The sequence below is a fragment of the Seriola aureovittata genome, chromosome 24, assembly GCF_021018895.1.
Source record: "Seriola aureovittata isolate HTS-2021-v1 ecotype China chromosome 24, ASM2101889v1, whole genome shotgun sequence".
In the NCBI taxonomy this organism is placed as follows: domain Eukaryota; kingdom Metazoa; phylum Chordata; class Actinopteri; order Carangiformes; family Carangidae; genus Seriola; species Seriola aureovittata.
This window is the reverse complement of record NC_079387.1, coordinates 3,741,528-3,768,441: the sequence shown is the minus strand read 5'-3', so window position 1 is coordinate 3,768,441 and position 26,914 is coordinate 3,741,528. Positions and strand designations below refer to the sequence as shown.

At 42.6% G+C, this 26,914-nt stretch overlaps 1 protein-coding gene across 2 annotated transcripts; it reads left to right on the top strand.

Moving 5' to 3' along the window:
• Positions 1–308: 308 nt before the first annotated feature.
• Positions 309–23,306, top strand: zgc:65895 (uncharacterized protein LOC393546 homolog). Of its 2 annotated transcripts, none has more exons than XM_056370562.1 (3): positions 309–3,131; positions 19,466–19,517; positions 21,350–23,306. In XM_056370562.1, exons 1-3 carry the CDS (start codon positions 1,054–1,056, stop codon positions 21,617–21,619), a joined length of 2,400 nt encoding a protein of 799 aa, XP_056226537.1. In that variant the 5' UTR covers positions 309–1,053; the 3' UTR covers positions 21,620–23,306. The 2 variants fall into 2 exon arrangements, with proteins under 2 accessions (XP_056226537.1, XP_056226538.1); XM_056370563.1 differs by lacking the exon at positions 309–3,131 and adding an exon at positions 18,759–19,081.
• Positions 23,307–26,914: the final 3,608 nt, after the last annotated feature.

The window sequence follows — 26,914 nt, the reverse complement described above, 5'->3', positions numbered from 1 at the left end:
TTCTTAGTAAATACTGTAAAACGGATATTCTGAATATTGACATTTTGTTCATGTGAAGTACTTTGGAAAAAGCCCAATTTTGTAATATTACAATTACTGAAATAAAATGTTTAGCTGAGAAAAACGATTGGTATGTGAAAAAAATCGACCTTTGTAAGAGAAAAGTCATGCCATACATAAATACCTAGAGTATGTAAATTTCGATTTAATATTTGAGTTTGAACGTTACTCCAGGCTGACAAAATGGGCAGGGACGTGCATGCGCAGTCGATGTGTTTGCATTCCTCCTCCCTCCTCTGAGACTGACAGCCCGTTAGCTGCTGCTGCTCACCGGCAATGATACAGCAAACACGGACTCGGTAAGACGTCTCGGGATGGACTTAGCGAGCACTTTTTAGCACTGCAAAGACGGATATAATTCAGACACCACTGCATATTCACAACAGAGGAAGTTTATTCATCGCCGGACTCATTTTTGATTCGGGAAAAAGGAGACTCGACGTCCGGGAGAGGAATGGATGCAACGATTGCTTTCCTGCGACATTCACCGGCCAGCTAAGAAGCTTCCAGATTCACTTTGAAGACCACCTGAGTGCACCTAAACTTGTCAGGGCTAGACTTATTTATTTGTGCTTAATAGTGAGCACTGCTTTCCGCAAAATAATCGTAATTAGTACTGCAAAGGTTCACCAAGAGTGTGGCTAATCGCCTCTGGCGACCCAACACAGCTTTAAGGCTAACGGCTAGCGAAATTTCGCATTCTTTGTTTATTTTATTTGCTTCATTGAATACAGTGGGTTTTATCTTTCTGAAGTTGTATTAATACTTGTGTTAAGAAAAGGGACACTGCTCATAAGCTAGCGTCTCTGCCTAACTACAGATCGTAACATTTAGCTTGATTTTAAAGGACATAAATCATCTGACTTCTCACTTATGGCTCGTTAGTATCGCGGTACTGAGCTGACCCAGCTAGCTAGCATCTGTGTTAGCTAGTAGGTAGCGCAAACAGCCGTCAGCCACCTCTTGGCCTTCATTAACACCTCGACTGTAGAGATGCACCACCAGGACTTTCCTGGAGACCCGCCTGGGACCGGGAGCAGGAAAACGGCTTTCCACTACAGGAGGGGCAGCAGCGGTGCGTCTGCCTCCTCGGTAGCCGGTGGCAGTGGAGTCAACACGGTTGACGACAATCCAACCCAGGCTGGATCATCTTCTCCCGGACTCAATCACCAGCCTCAGTCCCAAGTGGCTGGTGCTCAGGTGAAGAAGAAGAGTGGCTTCCAAATAACAAGTGTCACCTCAGCTCAGATCAATGTGAGCGGCAACAACAGTTTAGCAGATGACACTGAGAGCTATGATGACATGGATGAGTCACACACTGAAGATCTCTCCTCTTCTGATATGCTGGATGTTTCTGTGTCCAGGGCCACAGATACAGGTGTGCCGGACAGAAGCTCCTCTGATGAGACGTTGAACAGTCTCCATGGGGTCGATACACCCGGACTTGTGTCGCCCAACGAGCCTCTTCACCCTCATTCCATACCTCAAGGGGCTCAGCAACACACTTCTATGGTAAATGGGACCATGCATCATCATTATTATCCTCAGCAACAAAGCCAGCCCCACCATCATCACTCTGATAGCTTGGGAGGAGGTGAACCCCCATTGCCAGCTCTTCCCATTGCTCCCGTGGCTAGTTCCAGTCCAGCTATGGCTTCCAAAGCTGGGCCTAGCCAGTTCCAGAGGGTGCCAGTGTTGGATAACACTAAACCTGCAGGCGGGACAACCCAACCAATAGCCGCTATTGTTGGTGAGACAGCCACTGATCCACATCTACAGGCCAGTGGGAATATTTCTAATGTGTCTGCTGTCACTGCTGCTGCAGTTCTTCCTTCTGGGTCTGCAGGTTTTGAAAACACTAGTGCGAGTGGGCAAGTAGTTTCTGTGGGAGGAGTAACAGGCCCGTCTGCTGCTGCCCCCAATACGCAAACCCAGCACACCCAAACCCAGACAGCTACTGGCTCTCGTTTTAGGGTGGTCAAGCTAGACACCAACTCTGAGCCCTTCCGCAAAGGAAGATGGACATGTACAGAGTATTATGAAAAGGAGGTATCTCATCCAGCTGTGTCTGAGGCACCAAAAGGTGCAGAGTTGGCTGTAGAGAGTGAGACAAGTAATGCTGGGATTAGTCCAGGTATACCTGCTGTACAGCCACTGCACACACTGCAACCCTATCAGACACCAAACCAGGATTTCACTAGTCCACAAGCCATGCAGAGCCCACCACAAGGACTGGCCCAGACCACTCCTCTGACCTATGTTGCACCCCCAGAGGTCATTAGTGGAGTTCACATGTCAAAACCAGTGGCCTCTGTCACTCTCCCAACAGCAACACCACAGGTTACACCACAGGCCGGTGTAGGTCAACCTCAACTCGTAATACCCCAGCAGTTGCCCTATGCTGTGGATCCCCACCAGGCTCAAACCCAGGGAGGTTACCCTGCACCTCAGCTCCAAGCAGGGGTCATGACCCAAGGAACTGTCCGTCAGCCAGACTTCATCCAGCCCACTGCTCCCTTCCAGACTCAGGTCCAACCTCCACTGCCACATGTTACAACAGGAATCTCCATAACACAGCCACTGGTCAGCATTACTCAGCAGCTGCCCCACCAAGGTCATGTAGCCCCACCTGCCCCAGCAAATTTTGCTGCAGGACAGCCACAGACTCTCCCATCTCAACTCCAGCCTCACCCACAGTCACAAGTCCAACCCCCCTCTATTGCCACAGTCCCAGTAGCACCCACCCATGGGACCCCCTACATGCCTCTGACTGCACTGCAAGCTGACCTCCAGCCCCTCCTCACCCCAGGCACAACCCTCACCCAGGTCCCTGGAGGAGGAAGCTCCACAAGAACCTCTCAGCTGGAGGACGCCCAGAAGCTTCTGCTCCAGCACCAAGGCCTGCTGGCTCTGCCCCGGCTGGGGGTGGCAGCAGGTGGAGAGGGGGCTGCGGAAGCAAGTGGTGCTGCTGGAACACTGGCCCATATGGGGATGTCAGCTGAGGCCAGTGCTTTCATGGCAGCTGCTGCTGCAGGCCTTAGGACTCAGCATGCTGAAGGAGAAGAGGACAGGTGAGGATGGGCAGCCAGTGCTGCCAAAGCTGTTTATTTTAATGTAAACTATGTTTTACAGATTAAGGTTTTTAAGCAAACAAGAAGTGGAAGTAACTGTTCTTGGTTCATTGTTGTTCAGGCTGCAGTACACACCTCTTTTGCAGTAATATTGAAACATACTGATTTTTAATGAAAAAATGCTTTGCAATACATTTATGTTTGTCTCATCACATCTCTGAAACAGCCAAGCTTCTTCTTATCGTCTGGCTGATGATTTTTTTTTTGACCACCGTAATTGTAGCTCTGCATGTAACAGCATACTACAACTGGTTTTCTGTCATTCAGATCTACAAGTCCAATTTCACATTTGTTTGATCCTCTGTCACGTGATGTCACTCTGTTAGCGCGCTGAAGAGAGCGGCAGAAAAGCAGTGCACTGGACATTGAAAAAATATCAGTGGCTGGAATAGAAACAGTGGAGCTGCTGAGTCATTGAGGGAGCTGGTGACTCAGCAGATGCACTGACCTGGTTGACCCCCTACCATCACACATCCACCTCCATTAGCTCAGGACTCTTTGTGTCAGTAAGGCTACATTTTCCCTGTTGTAGTACCTCACGCTATCCTTCCTAACTCATTCAGTCTTTGCATCCCCCTTCTCCCCTTAGGTTTAGTCTTTTATTAGACACTGGATCTGTTGATTTGTACCACCCAGAGGGAACTGCAGAATGTTTTTTTTTATGTGTGCAATTACTCAACCTTATGTTCCTGTTAATTTTGCTGCTCAAAAGTGATAGTAGCAGTTGCAGCTAGTTAAAAACGCAAGGATGGTCTAAATAGAGTCGATGCCCTGGAAAAAAAACCTATTTGAAGATGAAATGTAAATGTTCAGAGTCTGTGCTGTAAAGACGGGCCTGATCAGGAGTTGTGTTGCATAAATCTGATAAACTCTGGCTGCAGAGAAATTGAGTACTGTTGCGGCAGCAGTGTAGTGTTACCACTGCACTGTCCTGTGTTCTGGTTAAGCAGGAGATTCATGTTGTGAGTACAACAACCATGCCTGCAGGGCATCGAGAGGGTTCGGCTGAGTATGGTCAGCCTCACCCAAGAGCCCATCACTAAAATACAAAACATATTCTTGGATATTGTGGCTTTATTTAACTGTTAACAACAAATGCAGACTGTCTAAAAGATTTTGTCTCAAATGTACAAATACATGCTATACATCAGAACTGAAATGGAGAAAAGGAGTAGTTGAGTAGTTGCAGAGCAAACAAGTAAACATACTTCCAATTCAATTATCAGAACAGCAGGTTGTTGGTGAAATAAAGCTAACCATTTAAGTGATTTCAGTCGTTAAGTTTGTGTCTGAGTTCAAGGAGTGGAGAGACAGAGGGTGCAATAATCGTTGGCTCAATGTTGACGTAGTTTTAGTCATACTCGGCTGCAGACAGAGCTTGGCTGTATTTTATGTGGAGGCTTTTGTCAGAAATTTGTGGCACCCCATCATGACCGTGTGTGTGTTTTGCATGGCATCTGCATTCCTTCCTCTGTAAGTGTGTTTCTGTCTATCCGTCCGTTTGCCAGCCCGCTTTCTTGTCGTGAATCGGCCAGTGTCCTGCAGCCGCAGACAGTCTTGGTGTGTTTGTCTGCTTTGTTTATAGTCATGGTCATGTCATGCTGCTATGTGGTTCTGTGTTTCTGTTACTGTCACTGCTTTCTTTCTGTCTTGTATTCTGTTTATCTCCTTTTGTCACCCTCTCTCTCCCTGTCTTTCTATCTCCCCTCCTCTTGCAGGCCTCAGTGCATCATGTCAGTTGTCCAAACTATTCTCCTCTACTCTTTTCTCTAAGACACTAGTCTACTCTTCTCCTTCCACTCTTAAAATATCCCTCTCCTTTCCCTGCGTACACACAGTGTTTCCTCTAAGCTAATAGTGCCCAGTCACATGCAATGGAGAAGTCTACAGGTTTTTCCCCTAATCATTTCCACCCGTATTTTCTAATGAGAGTGAGCCAGAGCAGAGTGAATTGAGCACAGTGTAAATGAACAGACCTGTAACAGTAGTGACAGTTTGCCCACAGTAAAGAAAGCCACTGGAGAAGGACCAGAGTGACACCAGAGTGATAAATGAACACAGACTTGTTTAGCATTGAAGCAAAGTGTTTTGTTTACAGCACAATAGTTTGGTTGGGGCTGCCGCTAATGATTTTTTACGTTATGTCAATATTTTGTCTGACCGCTGTCCAAAACTCAAAGATATCCAGTTTACAGTGATACAAAATAGAGAGACAGAAAATATGAGACACTGGAGAAACTGACACCGGAGAATTTTCAGGATTTTATTTTTAAAAAATGACTTGAACAATTAATCAACTATCAAAACATTTGCAGATTCATTCTTAATCGATTGTTTACAACTCTGATAGGAAGACAATGTCTGGGCTCAAAATGTTTGTGACATATTGCTCTTTTTTTCTGTTGGAATGTCACTGGAACAACAACAACAACTAGTTGTCCAGGATGACTGTTGTACATAGAGCACAAATCAGGCGTATTCACACCAATGCAGTATTAACTGCCTGTTGGCAGCATCAAGTTTGGCTCTTTTAAAGCCGTCATGACTATGAAAATGCTTAATCTAGTACAGTTGTGTGCATGATATGTTATAAAGCACTGACGTGAGGGTGTGTCTATGTTTTGCAGGATACTGCTTGTTTCTTTTCACCTGCTTGCTGTCGGTTTCTATAAGCGTCAGTGCGAGTACTCTGAGGACAGTGATATTAATCAGTGCTTTCATCGGGTCCTCGTGCTTCCCCGGGTGAAATTTCAGCCTGCAGGTTGCTGCCGGTATAATTTGACTTTTGGATAGCTGTGTGTGTGTGTGTGTGTGTGTGTGTGTGTGTGTGTGTGTGTGTGTGTGTGTGTGTGTGTGTGTGTGTGTGTGTGTGTGTGTGTGTGTGTGTGTGTGTGTGTGTGTGTGTGTGTGTGTGTGTGTGTTATCATATCCACACACCTTTCTCTGTTTCAAGCACCAACAACATCCAGAGAAATATAACTTTGCACACAGGAGAATTCATATGCCTTATCTTAATGCTATTTGTGGCCTTATAAACAACGTTAAGCAATTAATTTTTATTAGCCATAAAACAATTTCACCAGGAAAGCAAAAAGTCTGCCTCTGAAAGTTGTTTTGATATAGAAATAATGTGTAATATTATGGCGGCGCAACAAAGGAGAAACTGCAGAGCATATGCTGATTTGAGTGCAGTCAGTCTTTCTTCCAGTACAGCCTGATGTTGGCAATGAGCCTAAACCAAAATTATACCTTACAAATACTTATTTGTGCATGAGTATATTGAACACTGGGGTTCTTTTTTTTTATTCTTTTTTTTAGAATAATTACCACAAAAAATAATTTTCTGTGCTTCAGTTGCAACGGGAATCTAAAAATGAAATGAAAGCATGTAAATGTGTGAATCCTGTGCTGATTTGTTGAAAAAAACCACACAGAGATAATATGCATTTCACAGCCAAGAAAAGACATATGAGGTGTCATAGTTCATTTTATAGGGCTGTTAATCCGTATGATCTCATCTTTTGGAGCCATGAAAGTTAGTTGTGCAACCTAGTGATTATTGTCCCTTAAAATTTACTTGACAGCTTTATATAAACAACATTCTTTTGTTTGAAGTTTTTTTTTTTTTAGTATTTTACTACCATTTTAATGAAGCGAACATGTTCAGCAGCAGTTGAGGTAATGTGAGTTCAAACATAACTGAGCAGTTATGAGTTTACAGCTTGAATACATAGTGATAATCATCAGTCAATCAAGGCCACCTTTTCAGCAATCAACAGGTCTGCCAAACGTAGATGTGAGAGTGAACACTCCTTTTGGCTAAGCCTTGTTAGAGAGATTTACTGTTTTGACATAGTGACAGTCAGCTGTGTGGTTTATTTTTATCTGGCAATGCAGGCTCATATTCTGATCAGAGATTAGAGCTTCTTTTTCTGTTGTTTCTTGCTGTTAGATAAGAGTTGGTTGTTACAACACATACTAAAAGTTTGTTTTTGTACCTTACTTGTCAGAAAATGTGTTTAGATAATATTTTTGGTCTTCTGTATTGAATTTTAGCCAGTAAGTTCACATATTAGGGCTTAATGTTTATAGGTCTATATAGATTTCATCCCATTGAACCCTTTCTGGTTTTGTCAGTCAGTGTGAAACTGAAAGCTTCTCTGCTTTTATCTGGGGCCTCAGTCTCCTTTGATGTTGAATATGTTTTAGTCATAATAAGCTGCCTGTCAAGCACTGTAGATATGCTGGCTCTGACTCATGATTTATGTCCCCGACAGCTAAGACAAAATATGGACCAGTGCTCGGGAAGTTGATGTTAGGACGTATGATTGCCCCCCAGGGGTTCCTAGGGAAAGCTATGGAGGGTCGCCAACAACTTGATGCTGCGATTGTAGTAGTAGTTTGGATTCATAAACTATTCTAACTCCGATTAATCTAACTATTCTAAAACCTATTAGTTATTCATACCTGTGTGAACCATTACTCATGTGAACACACCCCAAGATAAGAATGTTAGGTGCACCACTGCATAGTTTTTACACGTTTAAATGACTAAACATTGGACTATGTTGCCTTTTGTTTTTAAGACATTAAGCTGTAAAAAAAATTCACTTCACATTGTTCTGCAGGAGAATCAACTCTCAGGCCTTGTAAGAGTTGTAAAGAGCATGTTCAAGAATATATTATCAGTGTTTGTCCAGGTCAAATTTAAAATGTCTTAATTCTTCATTTTTACAAATCCATTTCTTCAGCAGCATATTTGATGGGCTATAAATCCAAAAGGCAGCGTAATGTTTATATAGTATAATTACTGTGCATTTACTATTTCATTCCCCACTTAGTCTGTCTATCATAAAGCCAAACTTCTTTATCCAGGTGTCTACCTGTACAAAGCCCATATTTTTCCGTAAAGGAAAAATCTGTGAATGACATCAGAAACTTCACAAACTGTGTTGGACACACCTCTACTTCATTCTCTAAAACCTATTGTTGTTTATTTGTTTGCTTTTTAGATTTTAAAGGTTCTTACAAAGTCATTGAAGTTAAATTCTGATATTCCAGGCTGAAGACTTCTCTGTCTGAGAAGAGCAGCATGATACTTATCACTTTCAACCCCCAGGTAGTTTACTTTAGGCCAGAAACAGAAGTGCCTATATGGGATCTCTCAACCTCTGATGTCCTGTCTTTGAGCAGACAGTTTCCAGTTGGAACACGTCATGTGTGCAGTGTATGATACTCCATTGTCAAGGTTTTTATATGTCTGTGCTGAAACCGCAGTAAAGAAATTGAGAACTGGCTTAAGCATATACAGCAGGTTTCTGTTTTATGTGTTGATATTCCTGTTTGATGGACCAGTTGGAAGTCCGAAAGCAGCTATGTGAACAAAGTGTTCTTCTAATTTCTAGGGTTGCCTCACCTGTCTGTCAACAACAGTAAATCACACCTGATTCTTAAGCAATGAGTCTGTTAATGAGACAAGACACCAAATCATGCTTCAGTAGAGACATTAAATTTACTGTCACTCTACTTTGTCTTGTTGTCAGACTGCTGTTTCGCCACAAGGTGGCAGTCTTGGTCCATAAATCATCCCAGCCAGGTCAACAGTTGTTTATATAACGTGCTTTGAGAGTCACTGACCTAAAACGTGCCTCGCAGCTAAGTGGAGATGTCCTTCCTGCACACAATGAATGAGTCATGAGCGTATGAATTGTTTTAGATCTTCTTTGTGTAAAAACACTCTTGACCCTCTGTGCTTACTGTCAGTGGTGGGTGTATAATGTCTGATCAGTGTGGATACTGGCTGCAGCAGGCCCCAGCAGTACAGCTTTTGATATAATATATCCTTTGGCAGGGTTTGAAACACAGTAGGTGTGCTTATTTTAGGGATGAACTGATTAATTCTTCCCATGGACGAGTTTATGTGAGCATATCTCAATGACTAATAAATGAGTCAGAAAAGCTTATTCTGGACATGCCCTTTTTTATTTGTCCTATTTGTTTGAAGAATTTTTGCTGTCAGTAGGTAAACTCAATTCTAGGCAATCGTGACATAGTTTTACCAGATCACATGATGTTTTGTCTTATTTATATTGGAGAGATTATCAGTGTCTCATCCTGAATACATGCAAAACGCACAGAAATCTATGACTCTGTAATTCATATAATAATACACCAATTATTATGTTGATTTATTTATTTAATTTTAGCTATCAAGTGTATATTAAAATAATAATTGATTAATCAATCAGGAGATGGACAGAAAATTAATCAGTAGCTATTTTGACGATTCATTAATTGCTAAAGCAGGTTTTAATTTTTAATTTTCTAATTGAGAAAATCATCGGGAGATTAATCAATGACAAAAATAATCGTTGGTTGCGGCCCTACAACATTGTAACAGCCCAAACATTTTTTTTCTCATACATGTTAGTGGCCTGACTTTATTATTTATGCAGGCATCATGTGCACACTAAAATGTTTGAGTTTTCCTTTAGAAGACATCAGATGGGAAATGTTTTCAGGCTTTGCTGCATGTCCCTAAAGTGCATCTCGATGTGTGTGAAGATCTTAATGCAGCCAGATGAGAACATGATACGGCTGTGACAGATTCAGTTTTAGGCAGCATGGGTGGGGGCATTGGGGGTTGCAGTGCCAAGTGGACACGTGTCACGTTTGCGCGCCTTGTGCCTTCATGCAGAGCTGTAGATTCTTGAAGAGAGTCAGAGGACAGAGAGGATGTAATATGTGTCTATGCATGTCTGTCTTCTTTTCTCAGTTGGAGCGTGTTCCTGAGTTCATCCGTCAGTGCGGTTTATGGTGCGTGCATGTGTGTGAAGTGGACGGTGTTTACAGGAGAGAGGCTTTTTATGGTACATATCTGCTTTTTCCCTTTAGGCCTTTACACTGAGGGAAAAACATGAGCAAAGAGGAGGAGATGAAGTTTTTCTGGTTTTAACTGGTTGTGCTACCATCACTCTTCTGACACATGTACTGTTATTTTCTTTCTTTCTGTCATTTCCCTTTCATATAATTTTACCCCCTTGGTTTTCTCAGTCATATTTTCTGACTGCACTTTGGCTTATCAACAGGAATGAAATGTGATTAATATTTCAGATCCTATAATTGAACTTTCATTTCCAAAACCAAAACTCCAGCTGAGACAATACAGTCCTGAGCAGCTTTTGTTCACATGGAACTGCAGGTGTAAGAAGTCTCCTACTGGGTTAAATCACTATACTCTATGCTTAACTTGCATATAATTTCATAGGATCAACATAACGCTTTGGTAGGAAGTGGGAAAGTACTCACTGATTCCCCTTCCACTTCAAATCTCCAAATTGCAGTTTGTCAGCACCAGTGCTTTGAAATTTACTGTATCTGCAGGTCTTGAAAGGAATCTAAATTTAGTTTCCCTAGGCCTTACAAGGAACAAAAAGCCTTTCATTTTACAAAAGTTTGATAATTTTCTCAACTAATCATACTGCCTTTAAAGTGTTAGAAAATAGTGAAAATTGCTCTTTATTATTTTGTTATGCTTTAACAACCAGTCCAAAACTACTTAAATAATTAATCAATTAACAAATTTCTAGATTTAATTTCTGTCACTTGATGAATCAACCAACTGTTTAAGATCTAATCGTAGACTGGCTGTCCAAAATATTGATCAATTATCTGTCTTGGAAGGTCTTTCCTTTCCAGTTTCTTGAGTCTGATTCTGGTTGACTTCTGAAGGAAAATTTCAGACTCGTACACAGTAACATGACTACTCTACTACTCGTCAAAGAAAAATATTTATCCTCCCCAACAGTGACACTTCTTGTAAAGAGAAATAATAATAATTCTGCGTAAAGCCAGTTCTGATCACTCAGTGTCAGAGTCTCGACCCTTCCTACTGGGAAAACACACTCAGATCACCACATGAAGCCTGCACACTGCAGAGAGTCTCGAGTAAGGCTTCTCAACCGCTGCTGAGAAGAAGCACTGACAGTCAGCTTTCTAACTGTGTTGACAGTGAGCCCTCAAACCTTAAAAACAGAAACGCTGTGCAGATCCATGTGACTGGGGGCCGGCAGCATAACTTTCTGTGATGTTTCATGTTGTCAGTGTGTCGTAAGGTGGTGTAATTTGAATGTATAATATTTATTTTACAGCATGGATTAGAGTGGGACTAGAGGGGCTGTTGAATCCCAATATTGGATGTGAAAATTTGCTACACACAGTCAGAAATGATTATTTTTGTGTGCTCGCGCGTGTGTGCGCATGCATAGCTTTTACAACTACAAATATACACCATTAAAACCACTTACCGGTTTTAATGTGGCTGATCGGTGTACGTATGAAGATGCTTTTTGCCAGTTTGTGTGGTATTTAGTCAGACATCGAAGCAGGAGTAGATTAGATATCTGTAGGTTTCATTTAATCCTTTAATCTGCACTCTTTTTTTTGCCAAGTTCGAAACTGAAGCACGCTGTCTTCTCTTCTCCTTAATGTGTTTGTGGGTGCGTACATGATAGAGCTGAAACGATAAGTAAATTGATCAGTCACTCGTCAGTAGGAATTAAATAGCAACTATTTCAGTAATCTATTTGCTAAACATTCCCTAAATCTAGCATCTTAGTTGAGGGGATATGCTGCTTTTCTTTGCTTTCTGTAATAGTAAAGTGAGTATCGTTGCTCTACTGTGATAGGCATTTTACATTGTTTAAATGTACAAGCTGAAGTCTCTCCCTGTTATTTTTATATCTGTCTGCCCTTTCATAGTGAATGGGAAATATGTCAGAGTGTTGAAAGTTAATTCATCATCCATCAAAAGAACAAGGCTTGTCTGCACTGTCTGTGAGCTAGTGGAGATGTTGGATCTCAGTCGGAGTCTCCTTCCCTCTCTCTCTTTCATGGCCCATATGGTACAGAGATTGGTTATGTAAGGCATTGCGTGCATGGCAGAGACCAATTCACTTACGCTCCAGAGAACCGCTGCCCTGAAGCACTGTGATGCCATGAGAGCTGTTTGAGTATTGGGGCGTTCCTGCTCTTTGTTTTGTCTGTATTTGGGCAAAGATCAAGGGAGATTATCACTAGTTACAAACAAGTGGAGGGCCATTTTTGATTGCTACCTTGGTACACTTTGCCAACTGAGGAGTTATACCTTGAAGACAGGTGAATGATTGCATGTTGCAGGTCCAGATTAAGTAATGTAATTCAACTAATCTTGTTCATAGATTCTTTCAAGTTGTCCTTTCCTTTTTCCTCTAAATTTGGAAAGTAAAAGGACACTGCCTTTGCATAAGTGAGGTGTCTGTCTGTGTGTGCGCAGTGGGGTTGATCTTGCTGTCGGCTGTGATTCTCCACTGTGTAAATGCCAGTGTTAAAAGCCTCTCAAACCGGATTCTACCAGTCTGCCTACATAGCCTCACACACACACACACACACACACACACACACACACACACACACGCACACACGCACACACGCACACACGCATGCACACATACAAATGGGATGCACGGCACCACACAGACACACACAAGCTCACGTTTCCCAACTGCTTGAGGACAGCATAGAACTGAGGGAAAAAAAAATGGAGGGATGCAGGAGAAAGATTATTTGTGGAGCGATATAAAAAGTGAGCTCATATTAAAGTGTGACGTGCTATTGTGCCTTGAAGGAAGCCGATAGCTTCCAGTTGTGTTGAGGTATTTGTGTGTAATGCTGTTGTGTTCCTAATCGCATCCCCAATTGCTTTTTAATGTCCTGTGTTATCAAGCCCTTCCATACTTTTGTATAAATTACAGTTGTGGCAGAGTTGGATCTTTTTTAGGACCTCACACAGCAGTCTGAGTGAGCCCAGCTCTGCTTTCTCTCAAACCACACAATAAAGTGAGGCGGAAGCGTTACTTACACTCAGCTGGACGCTTTTGTGAGAGTGAATGTGGATAAAGGGAGGTAAAAGGGCAGGAGGAGGAGGGATGGAGATAATAACTGTACGGCAAATACACCAGAAGGCATTAAGGTTGCTGTTAGCGCGATTTGATTTTTCACTTTTCTAGAACATCAAGGCACCAGAGGTTTAAGATATTTCGTCCTCTGCTTGTTTTGGCATTTATTTATTTCATTTTCTTAACTCTTCTTCATGGATGTGTGGTACAGAACAGAATTTAGCATGTCTTTAACCTAGTTCCTAAGATAAGTGCCTAAAACTACCAGAATTTAGATTTAAAGATCGGTGTCACTTTGAAACGCACTATGAAACTTTATATTTTTAACTATGTGGGCAATGCAGGCACCATCTGTTCCTTATTTTTCCCTCCACATCTTCTGCTGCCACACTGTGGCTACACATCCACGCTTATGTAAGCTCCACAGGGTGTGGTGAAGATGTGCACCACCACTTTCTTTCCTGTTCAGATATGTTCAGTGACCGTTTTTACAAAGCTAGAAGACAAAGCAATTGGAATTTAAAAAATAAATGAATATGCCTCCGACTGTGTTGAGAAGAAAGTGTTTTGTGATGGATGACGTTGCTGTACGCCATGTTGACCAGTGTGTTGCTAAAGGCTTAAGGGAGAGTTAAAATGAGCTCTGCCTGTTAATTGTTTTATCCACAGTTGGCCAAGTTGGAGAGCTCATTAACCACTAATACAGTCTAATAGGTTGGTGGAACATCAACAAGATAGCCTGGCCAATAAGATTTTAATTGGGCTTTAAAGTTGTTGTCTTGGTCAGCATTGGTCAATATATTTTCCAATGTCCTCAAAGTATAGTGATTGTAGTATGAATATACATTAACATAGGGGTTAGGTAATATATGGGTCAGCCCTTTGTACATACCATACACATGCTTTGGATGGGCGTGGATACATATTGAATGAGAGCATCCCATCTGGGCTATCAGTGATGCCATGACGTCAAGGCTTCTTGCCATTGGCCGAGCTGGGTCTGCTGCGCCATCAGCGATTCGCTGTAAATAAACTGTCTCCACATCAGTGAACGCTTCCTCTCACACCAGTTTTGAGCCTTTTGTTGTAAGTGAGCATGTGTACACTGACCCCAAACCTGCAAGTACACAATGTACAGATATACAGTATGAAGAGTTGTGTTTTTAAATGAGAAGTATTTTGTCACTTAAACTTAAAAAAAACAATTGGAACTAATCAGTAATGGTACTTTTGAATAGCAGCTTGATCTTCAAATTTAGTCTCAGCAATTACAGTTTTCTTTATGTCCCGTTCGGTCCAACCTCAGCGGCTCACCGCTCCGGGGTCGGGCTGTTAATTATTTCTTGGATTAGTGACACACACTGCTGAGGGTAGAAAAGAAGATGTGACCTTAACCTAATGAGGTTAATAATTTCACTGCACGCGTTGAGCTGAATCCCACCAACAAACTCTCTTTAGCACGCCCCCTCGCCACCATTTTGTGTTCCCCACTAGTGCGCGCTATCTTCAACCAGGGTGGCCTCTCCTCTTTGTTCTCTGCAGTTCCTCTACTCAACAACTAATGGTGTTTTCTTCTCTATTGAGATACAGTGTTTGTGTTTGGAGTATTTTCTCAGCATCACCTCTTTTATCTGCCGTCTAGCTAGCCATCTTGTTTTGATCGTCTTGGTTCGTGCGCTAATGCGGCTGTGTGCGCGCCTGTGTGGGAGCCAGCATGGAGGTACACGTGAGGTGTGCTCCAGGGGAGACCCATACTGTGTGTGTGTGTGTGTGTGTGTGTGTGTGTGTGTGTGTGTGTGTGTGTGTGTGTGTGTGTGTGTGTGTGTGTCCAGTGTCCATTCACTGATGAGGAGTGACAAGACAGCTAAAGGCATGTCTGCTACAACATAAACATGCTCCTTGAGATCACTTCTTATCAATGTGAGCGTTGCAGGAGGTGGATATTGATATTATTTTAGCGCAAATGCACTCACTCTTCATTATAAACTGAAGAGCTGTAGAATAGGATACCACTCCTGTGCCCACCACCATCACAGAGAGGATGTTGCAGGAAACAAAACAGAAAAGACGTGAAGGATCTAAAGGTTGCAGACCGAAGGGTGTGGCTTATCAGTGGCCGTGCGCATGCTGACAGGGTGTGTGGTCAAAAGTAGCTAATCGTATTGGATGAATCACCTTAATCTTGGCTGACAGTTTACATAACAACAGAAAGGGAGGTGACATGAGTCCTTATGCAGTGACATCACAGCTCACCCGCCTATCTCCCACCGCCATGCACCCAATCATCTGAGAGTGTATATGCGATTCAGGCTTAGTCAGGGGGCAATCAGGAAGACTTAACATACGAACGCGCGCTCCCGCTGTACGCACACACACTCCCACTCCCATCCCTATCCTACACACAGCTCCATCCTGGTCTCCATTGTTGGTTAGGCTCCCCTATGTGAAGCTCCCAGAGCTGAAGGGAGCAGGGGGTTGGGGCCAAAAGGTGCAGTTCAGGAGGACGGAGGAGGAGCGGTTGTGGTGGTGGTGGTGGTGGTGTTTATTTTGGGGTAATTTTGGTGGGGTGTGTGGGGGCGGCCAGGGCTTGGTCGGAGTGTGTGTTTTTAGCCTGAGCATCAATGAGGGAGAAGGGGCTGGCCGGGGCAGGAGGAGCAAAGGGCAGGGACGCCATGGCCCTAAAGCTGCTCTTCCGGGAGCTGGAGAAGCATCTGAAGAGGTAACGATAGCTGCAGTGTTGTCATGTTGTCAGGGGGTTGCGTCGGTGTGGCAGAGCCAGGTCTACTGCCGCAGCCTGGGGGTTAAAAGAGGGGGAACGCCAAGGGGCTTTGCTTTGATGTATCTGTCTAATTGTTGTCGTCGTTGTTGTGGTGTTCAGTTGGTTAAATCTTGTCCGGGCAATGTTTTCAGTAAGGTTGAAAAGATACAAGTAGGACCTTCAGTTGGAAAACATTTTCATGAAACTAAATACCTGTAGTTTCAAAATCTGACTTCACCAGAATGCGGTGCCAGCCTCTACCTGCAGCAAGGCATCGTGAATGAATTTCCCGTAGGGGATAAATAAAGTATACATATATATATATATATATATATATATATATATATATATATATGTGTGTGTGTCAAGGCACATCACCTCAGTATGTCCAAATTCCCGCTCAGCTGCCCTGAAGGGCTGCAAGTGTGTTTGAGGACAGAATGTTCCTGCTTCTGCACATGCATGTTGCTATGCGTGACTGTGTGTGAGTATGAAAGCGTGGTTGGTTCATAGTTCATACACTCTAACATGGTTCTGACCAGACTGAGACAGAGAAAAAATTCCTATCTTTCTGCTCTCACTTTCATTTTCTCTCCAATTTCAACTGCCCGATAAGCATCATGTTCCAGATTCTCTATTGATCCAGTCAACGCACATGTGCTTCCTTTTGCTCAGTTATCAGGCCACTAATAGACTTCAGTCTCCCGAACCCAATAAAACAGTATAAGTACAGCCCGCCCCACCTATAAAACCCCTTTTTTCCTAAAGTTTTTGTTTTGCCCCAGCACCCAATTTCTACCTTTTCTCTTCCGTGTTTACTTGCAGTATTTATTTGTTTCAAAAAATGTTTTTGCATAAGCATACATGAATAGAGTCACCACAACATTGCATACATATGATGCTGCTCTTTTGTAAGGAAATAAAAAAGCAGAAGTAATGGAACTGGAAAATAAAGTTTGTTACCAAAAAAGTTTATTTTCCATTTCTCTAAAATCACCCAATCCTATCAAAAGTTCCCATGACCAAACAGACAAAGATACAGGAAGTAAAATACAAATTTATACGCAGGTTAAGGGGTCTTGTCTTCACTTCAGACAAGTTTCTGACCTCTAAACTTCTGTGTTGATGCGTAGTCCACTTCCTGAACTTGGTACCAATCAGTGAATGTTCCAGCCAGAGACAGATATAACAGCTAAGGTGCTTAAACCAGGGCAGGTGTCTGACGTACAGTCAGAGATCGCCCCACTGCTGATTAAAGCTTTAGAGTACTGCTGAAGCTGGTACATGTGTCTCCTTGTCCGGTCACAGTTAATGAATGTGTGAATGAGCAGCAGTTAGAGGTCAGTTAGCTCATACTGATTAAATTAAATGTGTGTTTGTTTGGTCAGAAGTATGACAAATACAGCCTGATTGTAGTAGACACCTGACAGTTTTAGTTTCAGTCTCTTTATCTCGACCACAACTGTTTTACACCGAATGTACTTCCTTTTTATTGTTTGTTTGGCCCAACTGTAGGTTTCCAAAGTGACCACATCAGTCCACGCCTACACATCTCACACCATCAACTCAGATTAGGTTTACCTAAATTGATAAGTAACTGATAAGTATTGATCTGATCAGCTGCTCAAGTCATTAAACCCCATGATTAAATAAAAAAGGATTGTATTTTAACTGTCCTTCATAGGGCTTTCAGTTGCATGTGCTTCATTTATCTATAATGTAATAGATGTGGTTAATTCAAGGCACCAGTTCTTTAAATTAGGCCTGCAACTAACTATTGTTTTTATTAATTATTAATCCACCCATTATCACGATTGGATTATGATAACGACATTTGTAATTTGACTTTCTCACAATCTGTAAAGTTACAGAATTAGAGCAAAATCATTTTGCTCAGTTTTTTTTTTTTTTTGAGGATGTGTTGAGACAAATATGAAAATAAGAAATATTTTAGTAACTTTGAGATGACACTACACCTTCCTACATCATGTAGATGTAGACCACCAAATATTTGGAATTTTGGTTTGATAAATTAAATTTAGACAAATAATTAAACATCAAAATTGATGGTGATTGCCTTTCTGTCGATGGAGTCATTGTTCTCCTTGTCACACATTACAGAAACAAAAAAGCTGAGCCTGTTCCCTTGTCATTAATAGAGACTGGAGGGGTGGTCCTGTTTTATTGTAAAGCACGGAGCGTTCTCATTTCAGTCAAACTGATCTGAGGAGAACAAAGAAACTCAGCTTCTGCTGTGCCTGCCCTCTGACCCTTTTCTTCTATTGACACTCCCACGACTTTTGGTGTGTTTATTTGCTTCAGTGACAGCTGGACAGTGCTGGGGTCAGCTTTTAGCCACTTTTACCACAGGGTCAGCCCACGGGCCCACAATTGATTATGTTTACTCAAATTACATGAAGCCTGTGTTGTAGTGTGTGAGACCCGTTTTAATGCATGACTCTCAACCAATAGGTGGAGACATTGTTTCACATTGCAGCCTGTGATTGCTGACCAAAGTTTTCCCATCACCTGCATATCATATATGAGTATGAAACCCCCGACATACCAGCACTATTTATTGCATTTTGAGATCTAACAGTCAGTTGAAGATAATTGTACGTTGGTGAAAGCTCGTTGTTTAGTCGGTGCTGTCCCTTCTTGTCCTTTCGTGATGTCTCTCGGTTAGATTCAGGCTTTTATAGAGGACGGTGCAGCAAGTAGAGCTATGTTGCAAAGATTATTATAATGAGCGACCTCTCATCCAATCCGCGACGCCGCAGCGCCAGCCTATATTATACATTATGCTAATGAGCTCTGCTCTCCGCCAATCACGCGGCAGCTGGTGCTGTTTTCCTGCATGCATTATCCAGTGAGGGAGCCGCGGTGTGCGGAGCTGCAGCCCGCCGTCTTTCAGTCTTTGTGTGCTCTGTCCCGGCTGCCAGCGCTGCGGTCGCCCGGAGAGCCGACCCAACACCCTGCCCTCAATAATGCGCTATTTTTCTACTTTTATACCGCTGGATTCCCAGTTTGTACAGCCGATGAATCGCCTGGGGCTTTTTTAATGGAAGGGGTAGTATGAATTCCCAATGTTATACAGTGGCGATGGACCTTGGCGTTTGTCAACTGAGGAATTTCTCGATATCGTTTCTATCTTCTGTGCTCGGGAAAGAGAGTGCATCAGTCAGGCTTGACAATAGGTAATATCAATGGGCTTTCAGAGCTTTATCGACTGCTGGTTGTGAAGCGATGTGCGGTAAATTAAAATGAGGCAACATCCACGAAATGTCGCCTCATTGATTCTCCGCCATCAAATTCAAAACCTGCTATCTCGACCTCCATTCGGTTCGCTTTGTTAGACACTCGTGATTTTTTTTTTTTTTGTGTGTGTGTGTGTGTGTGAACTATTACTCTCATTACAGCTTCGTAAGATATGTTAAGCTTCTATTTAGTTTTTCATTTGGCAACATCAAAACTGCAAACGCCAGTCAGTTTGCCCTTGATGGAGACGTTTTCATCAACACTGCAGTATTCATCTGATGGTACATCAACCAACAAATCATGTTATGCTTCCTGTCTTTCAGCTCCTCGGGTGCAAGTGTGGTGGCCATTGACAACAAGATTGAACAAGCAATGGTAAGCTTCAGTTTTTAATAATCATATTACCGGCACTGTGTTTGTAAATAGGCCTGTGTCTTGCTTTACATTTATGTGCAGGCGCCGGTGTTACGTAACACAAGCACCAATGTGGACTCCTGCAGCTTTTATCAACCCCTTTGCTTTGATTTTATAACGTTACAACAGCTTAATAAAAGATGTACCTGTTAATATTATGTTCCAATGAAAAGGGGATCTCAGACTAATGAGAGAGGGCTCCTGAGCAATGAATGAATGGATGATGCATGATGGTGCTTTTCTGTATTTTAGAGGTAATTTTATTTTTATTTTTTTATTGGATATGAAGTTGCAGATTAAAAAAAACAACAACAAAAAAAGCATAATTTTCCGCACATATGCACCTGCTGGTATTTGAATTAGAGGCAACAGGAGCTTCCTGTTCTGTCACGAATTGGACCGATGACCTCCGGCTTGTTGGCAACTTGATGTGGGCCAGGCTAAGGTTCACACGCTACCCCCCCACCCCCGTCTCTCTCCCTCTTTCTCTCTCATAGTCCCTCGTCCTCTCTCTCCCTCCCTGTCCCCTGTTGCTAGGCAAGCAGCAGCCTCCCCTTGGCTCGGTATAAATAACTTGGCCAGTGATTGGCTCCTCCCACTCCAGTGCAGGAACATTTTGTTCCCGGAGCAGGGAGGAGGAGGAGGGGGAGGAGTGAGGAAGGAGGGGCGGGTCCACAGAGGAGGGGATGCTCTGATTATTAAACGCAAATCCCCCTTCAGCAGCAGGCTGGCAGGACACACTGCCCAAGCATCATCATGGGAGTGCACCCCGAAGCTGTTTCTCTCCAGTATTTTCTATTTAAAACACCTTTTTCTGGAATTCGTATTGTGTGTCCATTCCTTGTCTTCCTCCTCCCACACACTGTGACAGCTGGCATGTGCTGTGCAAGACTGAAATGATTTACGATGCTAATTTAGCCTTTGCACTCTGCTGTCACACATTCCTGTCCCTGTAAACAGCATGTTCCTGAGTCAGTTTTTCCTTCAGCTATTTTTATGCCACGTTGTCTCGTGGTGCTAAATTTATAAACAGAGTAAATAAAACATGGATGAATAAAAATACATTTTGCAAAAATAGAAATGATGTAAACTGAGGATGGTTGAGGACGTGTGATTACATCTGCAACCAATAATAATGATCATAATAGATTAATGTGCCAATTATTGACCTGAACAACTTTTTGTTGAAAACAGCAGATGTTTCAGCGTCTTTTCTTGGAGAATGACAGAGTCAATTATCAATAATTTGTCAAAAAAAGTTTTTGACTATTGACTTATAGATTAAATAGACTAATTAAGATGTCGGTGCAGCAATCTTTATTATCAATTAATCTGGTTAGTATTTTCTTGATAAATTCATTAATTATTTAGTCTAAAGAGTGAAAAAAATCCTCAGAGCCCATCTTTTCTTTGTTCATGCCACAGTCTGAAACCCTAAAATAATCAAATTTTTATTATATAAATGAGAGAGAAGCAACAAATATTCATACTGGAGAAGCTGGAGCCAAAGAATATTTTGCATTTTCAGAAACTATCAATCAGTTATCAAAATATTTGCAGATTAAGCACTTGACTAATCACTTAGGTGATTAATAGTTTTCAGTTGTAATGTGATTCAACTTGAAAGAAAAAAAGGATATGGTGTTTATGTTGTGTCGTAAGGAGGCTGGTTTCAGTTTCAAACAGAAAGGTAGTTTGAACAAGACGTTTTCTTGTCTCGCAGGGGAGACATGGAAGAAGGAATATGATGAATAATTTAGCTAACCATCTCTTCTCCCTCCCTCCATCCTCAGGATCTGGTGAAGAGCCACCTGATGTACGCCGTGCGCGAGGAGGTGGAGGTGCTGAAGGAGCAGATCAAAGAGCTGATCGAGCGCAACACTCAGCTGGAGCAGGAGAACAACCTGCTCAAGACCCTGGCCAGCCCCGAGCAGATGGCCCAGTTCCAGGCGCAGGTTCAGACCGGCGGTTCCCCCACCAGCACCGCCCAGCCTCTGCTCCCGGTCCCCGCCGGATCCACACAAGTCCTCCCCTCCACACAGAACTCCGGCTCGTCTGCGTAACACAGAACCTGCACACTGGAGAGCCTCCTAAGGATGAGCAATAGGGGGGATGGAAGGAAGAAGATGAGGAGAAGGAAGAGGAGGAAGGAGTCTTGCCATACTGTGAACTAACTCTAGCATCAAGACCGACTATGCCACCGTCTCAAGGACACTTCAACTTAACCGGAGGACGAAACAACTTTCCTTTGTTGCACATTTTATTTAATTGAAAGACTTTGGAGTTGCACCGTGTGTGTGTGTGTGTGTGTGTGTGTGTGTGTGTGTGTGTGTGTGTCCGCTTTGTCTCCGACTTTTATTACCTGCTTCAGACAATCGTTGTCGTCGTGCTGGTCGCCGTGTTGATGATGAAGAAAAGGACAGAGCTGACAGGAACTGATAGTCGACCCTTACGGCCAGCGCCGCCACTGTTCAGGGCCACCAGAGGAAGGAGGAGCTAACCCAGGGCTCGGCCAATCAGGGGAGCACGCTGCACGCTCTTGTCAGTGCCGTTGAATCCCTCGCAGTGTGAACCGTGGAAAGTGTGCCATCGTCTTGCCCCCGCCCCACCTCAACTCATCGCTGTCCATCTGCACACAGTTTTTTACTCAGCATCTGCTTATTTCTTTATTCCGTTTGCACTTTTTTCAGACGATGTCGACAGCGGACGAACTTTACAGATTCGTACAACCCATCTGGAATGGGAGTCAAATAAACCAGCCGACTTTTTTCTGGGTCTCAATCCTCACAGTATCTGAAGACGACAAGATTTTCTGCGCTGAGGCGGGGTTATAAAGAAATTTCTGATATATATATATATTAGCTGCGTCTCCTTGTTCACTTTAAGAACTCTGTGTTCTTTTCGAGGTTAGCGTCGCCATCCCCACCCTTAAGGCACCCTCCCCCCTTCTTGGATGGAGCATTAAACATTTATGCAGGGAATTAATGTTTTTTAGGGAGGGCTGGGAAAGGATTGGGATTTGGTTTGTCTGTTGATCTTCTTGCTCTTATTGATGTAATAAATGTCCTAGTGGTCTGTAAAAATAAATGATGGAAAGGTGAATAAATAGGACATGACTGTTTCTAGGTAGTGAACTTTGTACATATGAAAAATTTCCAATTAAACTCTGCCAAGTGCCTGGTTTCTAACCATAGATACATATATAAGCTTTTTTTAGTTGTTTTATTCATATATTTGTATATATATATATATCTATGGTTTTGCCAGGTTTTGAACTACCTGTGATGTCATTACTCAGGGTGGGACCACAAGAGGATTATTTACCTCCACACTAAGATGCTGTCTCTCCTGCAGTGACACACGGCCTCGTACTGTATGTGAACTCTCCTCTGCCGCCGCTTAAAACTCACTCGCTCAAATGATCTGGACTGTTTTACCATTTGGGGACGTGTGTAGTTGTTTTTTTAACGAATGACTGTTTTTTTTTTTGTTTTGTTTTGTTTTTTCCTTTGTTTTTTTTCTTCTTCTTTTTTGTCTTTTGTACAGCCAAGTGTTTTGAGTTGCTCATAGTGCAACTGGAGCGCTGAACACAATAATGAGATACTTGGCAAAAGAAAAAAAAAAAAGGAAAATGCCTAGCAGAAGTATGTCGATGTTTGTGCATGTTCCTCAGCCCATCACAAATGTGACGTTATAATTGCACTAGACAGTTGCACCTCAAATAAAAATAAAAACAAAAAGCAAAAAGTGGACTGTTCGGTTTTCTTTCTACATAACAAGTCTGACTGGTTGAATCTGGACAGGTTTCCTTAAAGAAAGAGACATACTTTAGAAAATATGCAAGTTGAATTTCAGTCATAAATATACCATAGATTAATTTTCTCCTTCTAGTAACCCTGAACGTGTGGATTGAGGTCATTTAATTGAGGTAAAAATTTAAGTTTTCCACAAGTAAACCAACCTATTTCCACATGTAAAGAAAAATAATGCCACTGAACAATTTCTAGCAAACAACCAGCAATCACCGCCTCCCAGTTTACCCAGACTTCCCAGTTTACCCAGACTTCCCAGTTAGAAGCATGAATGACTGCTTCTTCACCAGACCTCATTACATATGTACTGAGGTAGTCCACCAGACAAATACGCGCCTATACTTGGACCTCTCATTGGTTACATATGACCGAGCCCCCTAAAGCTATACCGTGCTTGCTCCGCCCACCCCTCTCTCTCACTTGGACCTGCACGCTGTTAGCGAGGACAAGCAAACGGGAGCGCGCAGAGATATAGGGTGAGGAGGCGATTGTGGGAGCTGGTGTTTGACTTGTAGGCATTAAGCTTTAGTTCGAGATGAGGCTTTTATTTGGTGATTTTTGTGTGTAAATAGGGTTTCTGTTACTGTTATGTATATATTACATGCTAGGTGTATCTTATTAAAAGCAATTTATAAAATGGATAATGGCTGACTGCAAGGAAAAAACTAATTCCTATCATATTCTTATGGAGGCTCAAAGTACAATAATAATAATAGCAATAATAATGATAAAGAACATTTCTATACCACTTATAAAGATCTGCTTTAAAAGGGAAAAAGAAAACATACATATGTACTCAACCTAACCTGCATGCACATACACATGTGTGTAACATGGTAATATACACTTAACTGCCAGTTTATTCATTGTACTAAAACCAACACAGTGTAATACAACAGCCGTACAATAAAACCTATAGATTCATTCAGAAGTGAGGGCAGACTAAATATGGTTTCAAAATCGACAAACGCTAAGACACTGTCTCTACCACGAAGGCCATGAGATGTGGCAGAAAGTTCCAGAAAGATGGACTTTGTGCTAAAAAAAATGGATCGTAGCCAAAGTCGATCATCAGCCTTTAGGCCTTCAAAACCAAGATAATAGTTCAGTGACTGACGTTTAATTTCAAGGCCACATTTTAACCTGAAGGTACAGCAGCTCACTGTGTCTGTGATATTTTTAGTAACATTTTCTAGGCTATGCTTTTCCTCCTGTTTAGCTGCAGAGAAGAGAGCTCAGTTTCTTTTCAAGTCAGCCGGTCACATTAAGGCTTTTATAGTATTTCTCTGTTGTTTTTGCTTAATTTGATTTTCATTCATTTAGATCTGTTTAAAAAATACAAAGGAAAACCATAAGATTCTTCCGTTAGGGTTGTCCTTGAGCAAAATCGAATCAATTGTGGTCTTTGATCTGATGTATATAAGTATATCCATGCAAAGGAACCCCCCCCCCCCCCCCCCCCCTCCGTTCTCAGGTCAGTCTGATCCCAGATCTTGACCTCACAGTGGCTGGCTGACTGGCTGGGTGGATCAGACACTGCATGGAGGCACATCTCCTGCTCTTGTGTCCAGATGGCACTTTCGCAAATCCCATTTCATTGACAAAAGGTGTTTTCTTAAAGCTCGCCGCCGCGGGTACAGGATGTACTGTGAGGCCGAGGGATCACACGTGGATTAACCATGTCTATTTGTGCCACTGCCGATGTTTGGAGGCACAGATATAGAGGCCATTATTTACATTGTGTGCTATCAATAACATGTTTGGGCCTGATGGCATATTGAGGTTGTTTTATATTGTATCTTTACACACTAAAGTAGTAAACAATGACTTAATTGATTTGCTGTTTTCTCCAACTTTTATAAAGAAGTTTTTATTAATAAGTAAATTAAAAACTACATACACATATCTATACATCCTCCCTCTACTTTTAACCAACTGTTTCCAGACATACAAAGACCTTTCTGCCCCAAAATTGACCCCAAAAAATCCTCTACACCCCCTTAAGTGGACCTCCTTCTGTGCTGTTGTTGTAGTCCTCATTGCTGAGAAAGCAGGTGGCCTGCTGGTTAAACCCCGAACCTCCAGACTGTCAGCAAGGCTCCCCCCCCCCCCCCCCCCCCCCCCCCCCCCCCTCGAGATGCTACATGGGGATTAACTTGTCCGGTATCCAGGCATCAGAAATACACTTTGTGTTTGTGCACACGCAGAAAGAAAACCTGTTAACAGCTCCCTCATCGCTACGAAATCCTAAATATACACCGGCTAACGCCTGATTTTGTAGCTGCAGCTAAGAGAAAAAGATCCAGCGTAGAGGATCAGACCGCATGGTGTCTTCATCAACATCACGTCTTTCATTTTAACTCGGCGAACATGGACACAGCTTTGTCCAAATTACAAGTTGGCACACGAATAGACCGCCTGTGGAGTCTTGTTTTCTGTCACATGTACACACACACACCAGCACACATGTTCTCTCATTATCAGCGCTCACTTTCAACTCGAGACATCTCCGCACCAATCTGAACATCCAGTTACACGACATGTGATGCCAGTAGGAGAAACCCTCGAAACATGCGTGCGGAAATTCCTGAGAATTTACCGGCTCAACCGCGCTGGCCACAGTTAATTGGATGTCCAGCTGATTGAATGAAGAGGGCTACATGTGGGTCATGTCTTTGTGTTTGGGAAGCAGCTGGAGGGAGGCGTGAGCACGTGGCTGTACTTAAATAGAGCATGAGAGAAAAGAGTCATGCTGTCTTCCTGAAAGGTTACAAATGAAGAAACAAATAGCCACTGACATGTATATACTGTGTTTGATGGCTGGTGCACTCCAGGAATTGTCTTGCTTTGTAAGCAGGCCTCGCTATGCTTCAGAGTAAGAGCTTGTCAGATGAGCTCTTTTCATAAATTGAATATTTAGCAGCTGTCAGAGACTTGTATGTTAGTGTTCCTTAAGGCTTTATTCCATTCAGATATGCCAAGACCATTACAGAGAGCTCGTGTTGATATCTTTGCTTTGCAACCCGCAGCTTCCGAATGACATCTGGTATTAGGTACCAAGGCTGTCGTGACCAATATGTAAAAATGTATCATGATCTGATGCAACTGCATATCATTCAGACTTCCATGTTGAAAGTGTTACGGACTTTGTAAGGGAAAGTGACCACGTCTAACAACGTCCCACCTTCGAGCACAGCACCTGGGTGCACGCTTTCCACTTTATTTTAGCAAATATTTGGCTCATCTTTACTTGCCCCTACTTCCCTGCCTCCTGCATGTGCATATAACATGAATTATTTATTAAATCAAAGGAGGAAAATGCCCATAAAAACAGGAATTGAGCGAATCTGAAAATGTTGATTTCACTAATGCAAGTGCTTTGAATTTTTGCACACTTTCCCAAACACACACCCACGCGGCTGATGATTTTTTCATGGGGATTTAATATTTTGCCTGAGTGTGTGTCTATGTGTGTGTGTGTGTGTCTATGTGTGTGTGTGTGTGTGTGTCTGTGTGTGTGTGTGTGTGTGTGTGTTTGTGCCCACA

What these genes read in the sequence shown, in the direction of transcription:
- zgc:65895 (XM_056370562.1), top strand. Translation starts at nt 1,054, where the DNA reads ATGCACCACCAGGACTTTCCTGGAGACCCGCCTGGGACCGGGAGCAGG. An exon ending in GCTGAAGGAGAAGAGGACAG is followed by an intron (nt 3,132 to 19,465) that starts GTGAGGATGGGC and finishes CCTGTCTTTCAG; the next exon opens with CTCCTCGGGTGCAAGTGTGG. An exon ending in ACAAGATTGAACAAGCAATG is followed by an intron (nt 19,518 to 21,349) that starts GTAAGCTTCAGT and finishes CTCCATCCTCAG; the next exon opens with GATCTGGTGAAGAGCCACCT.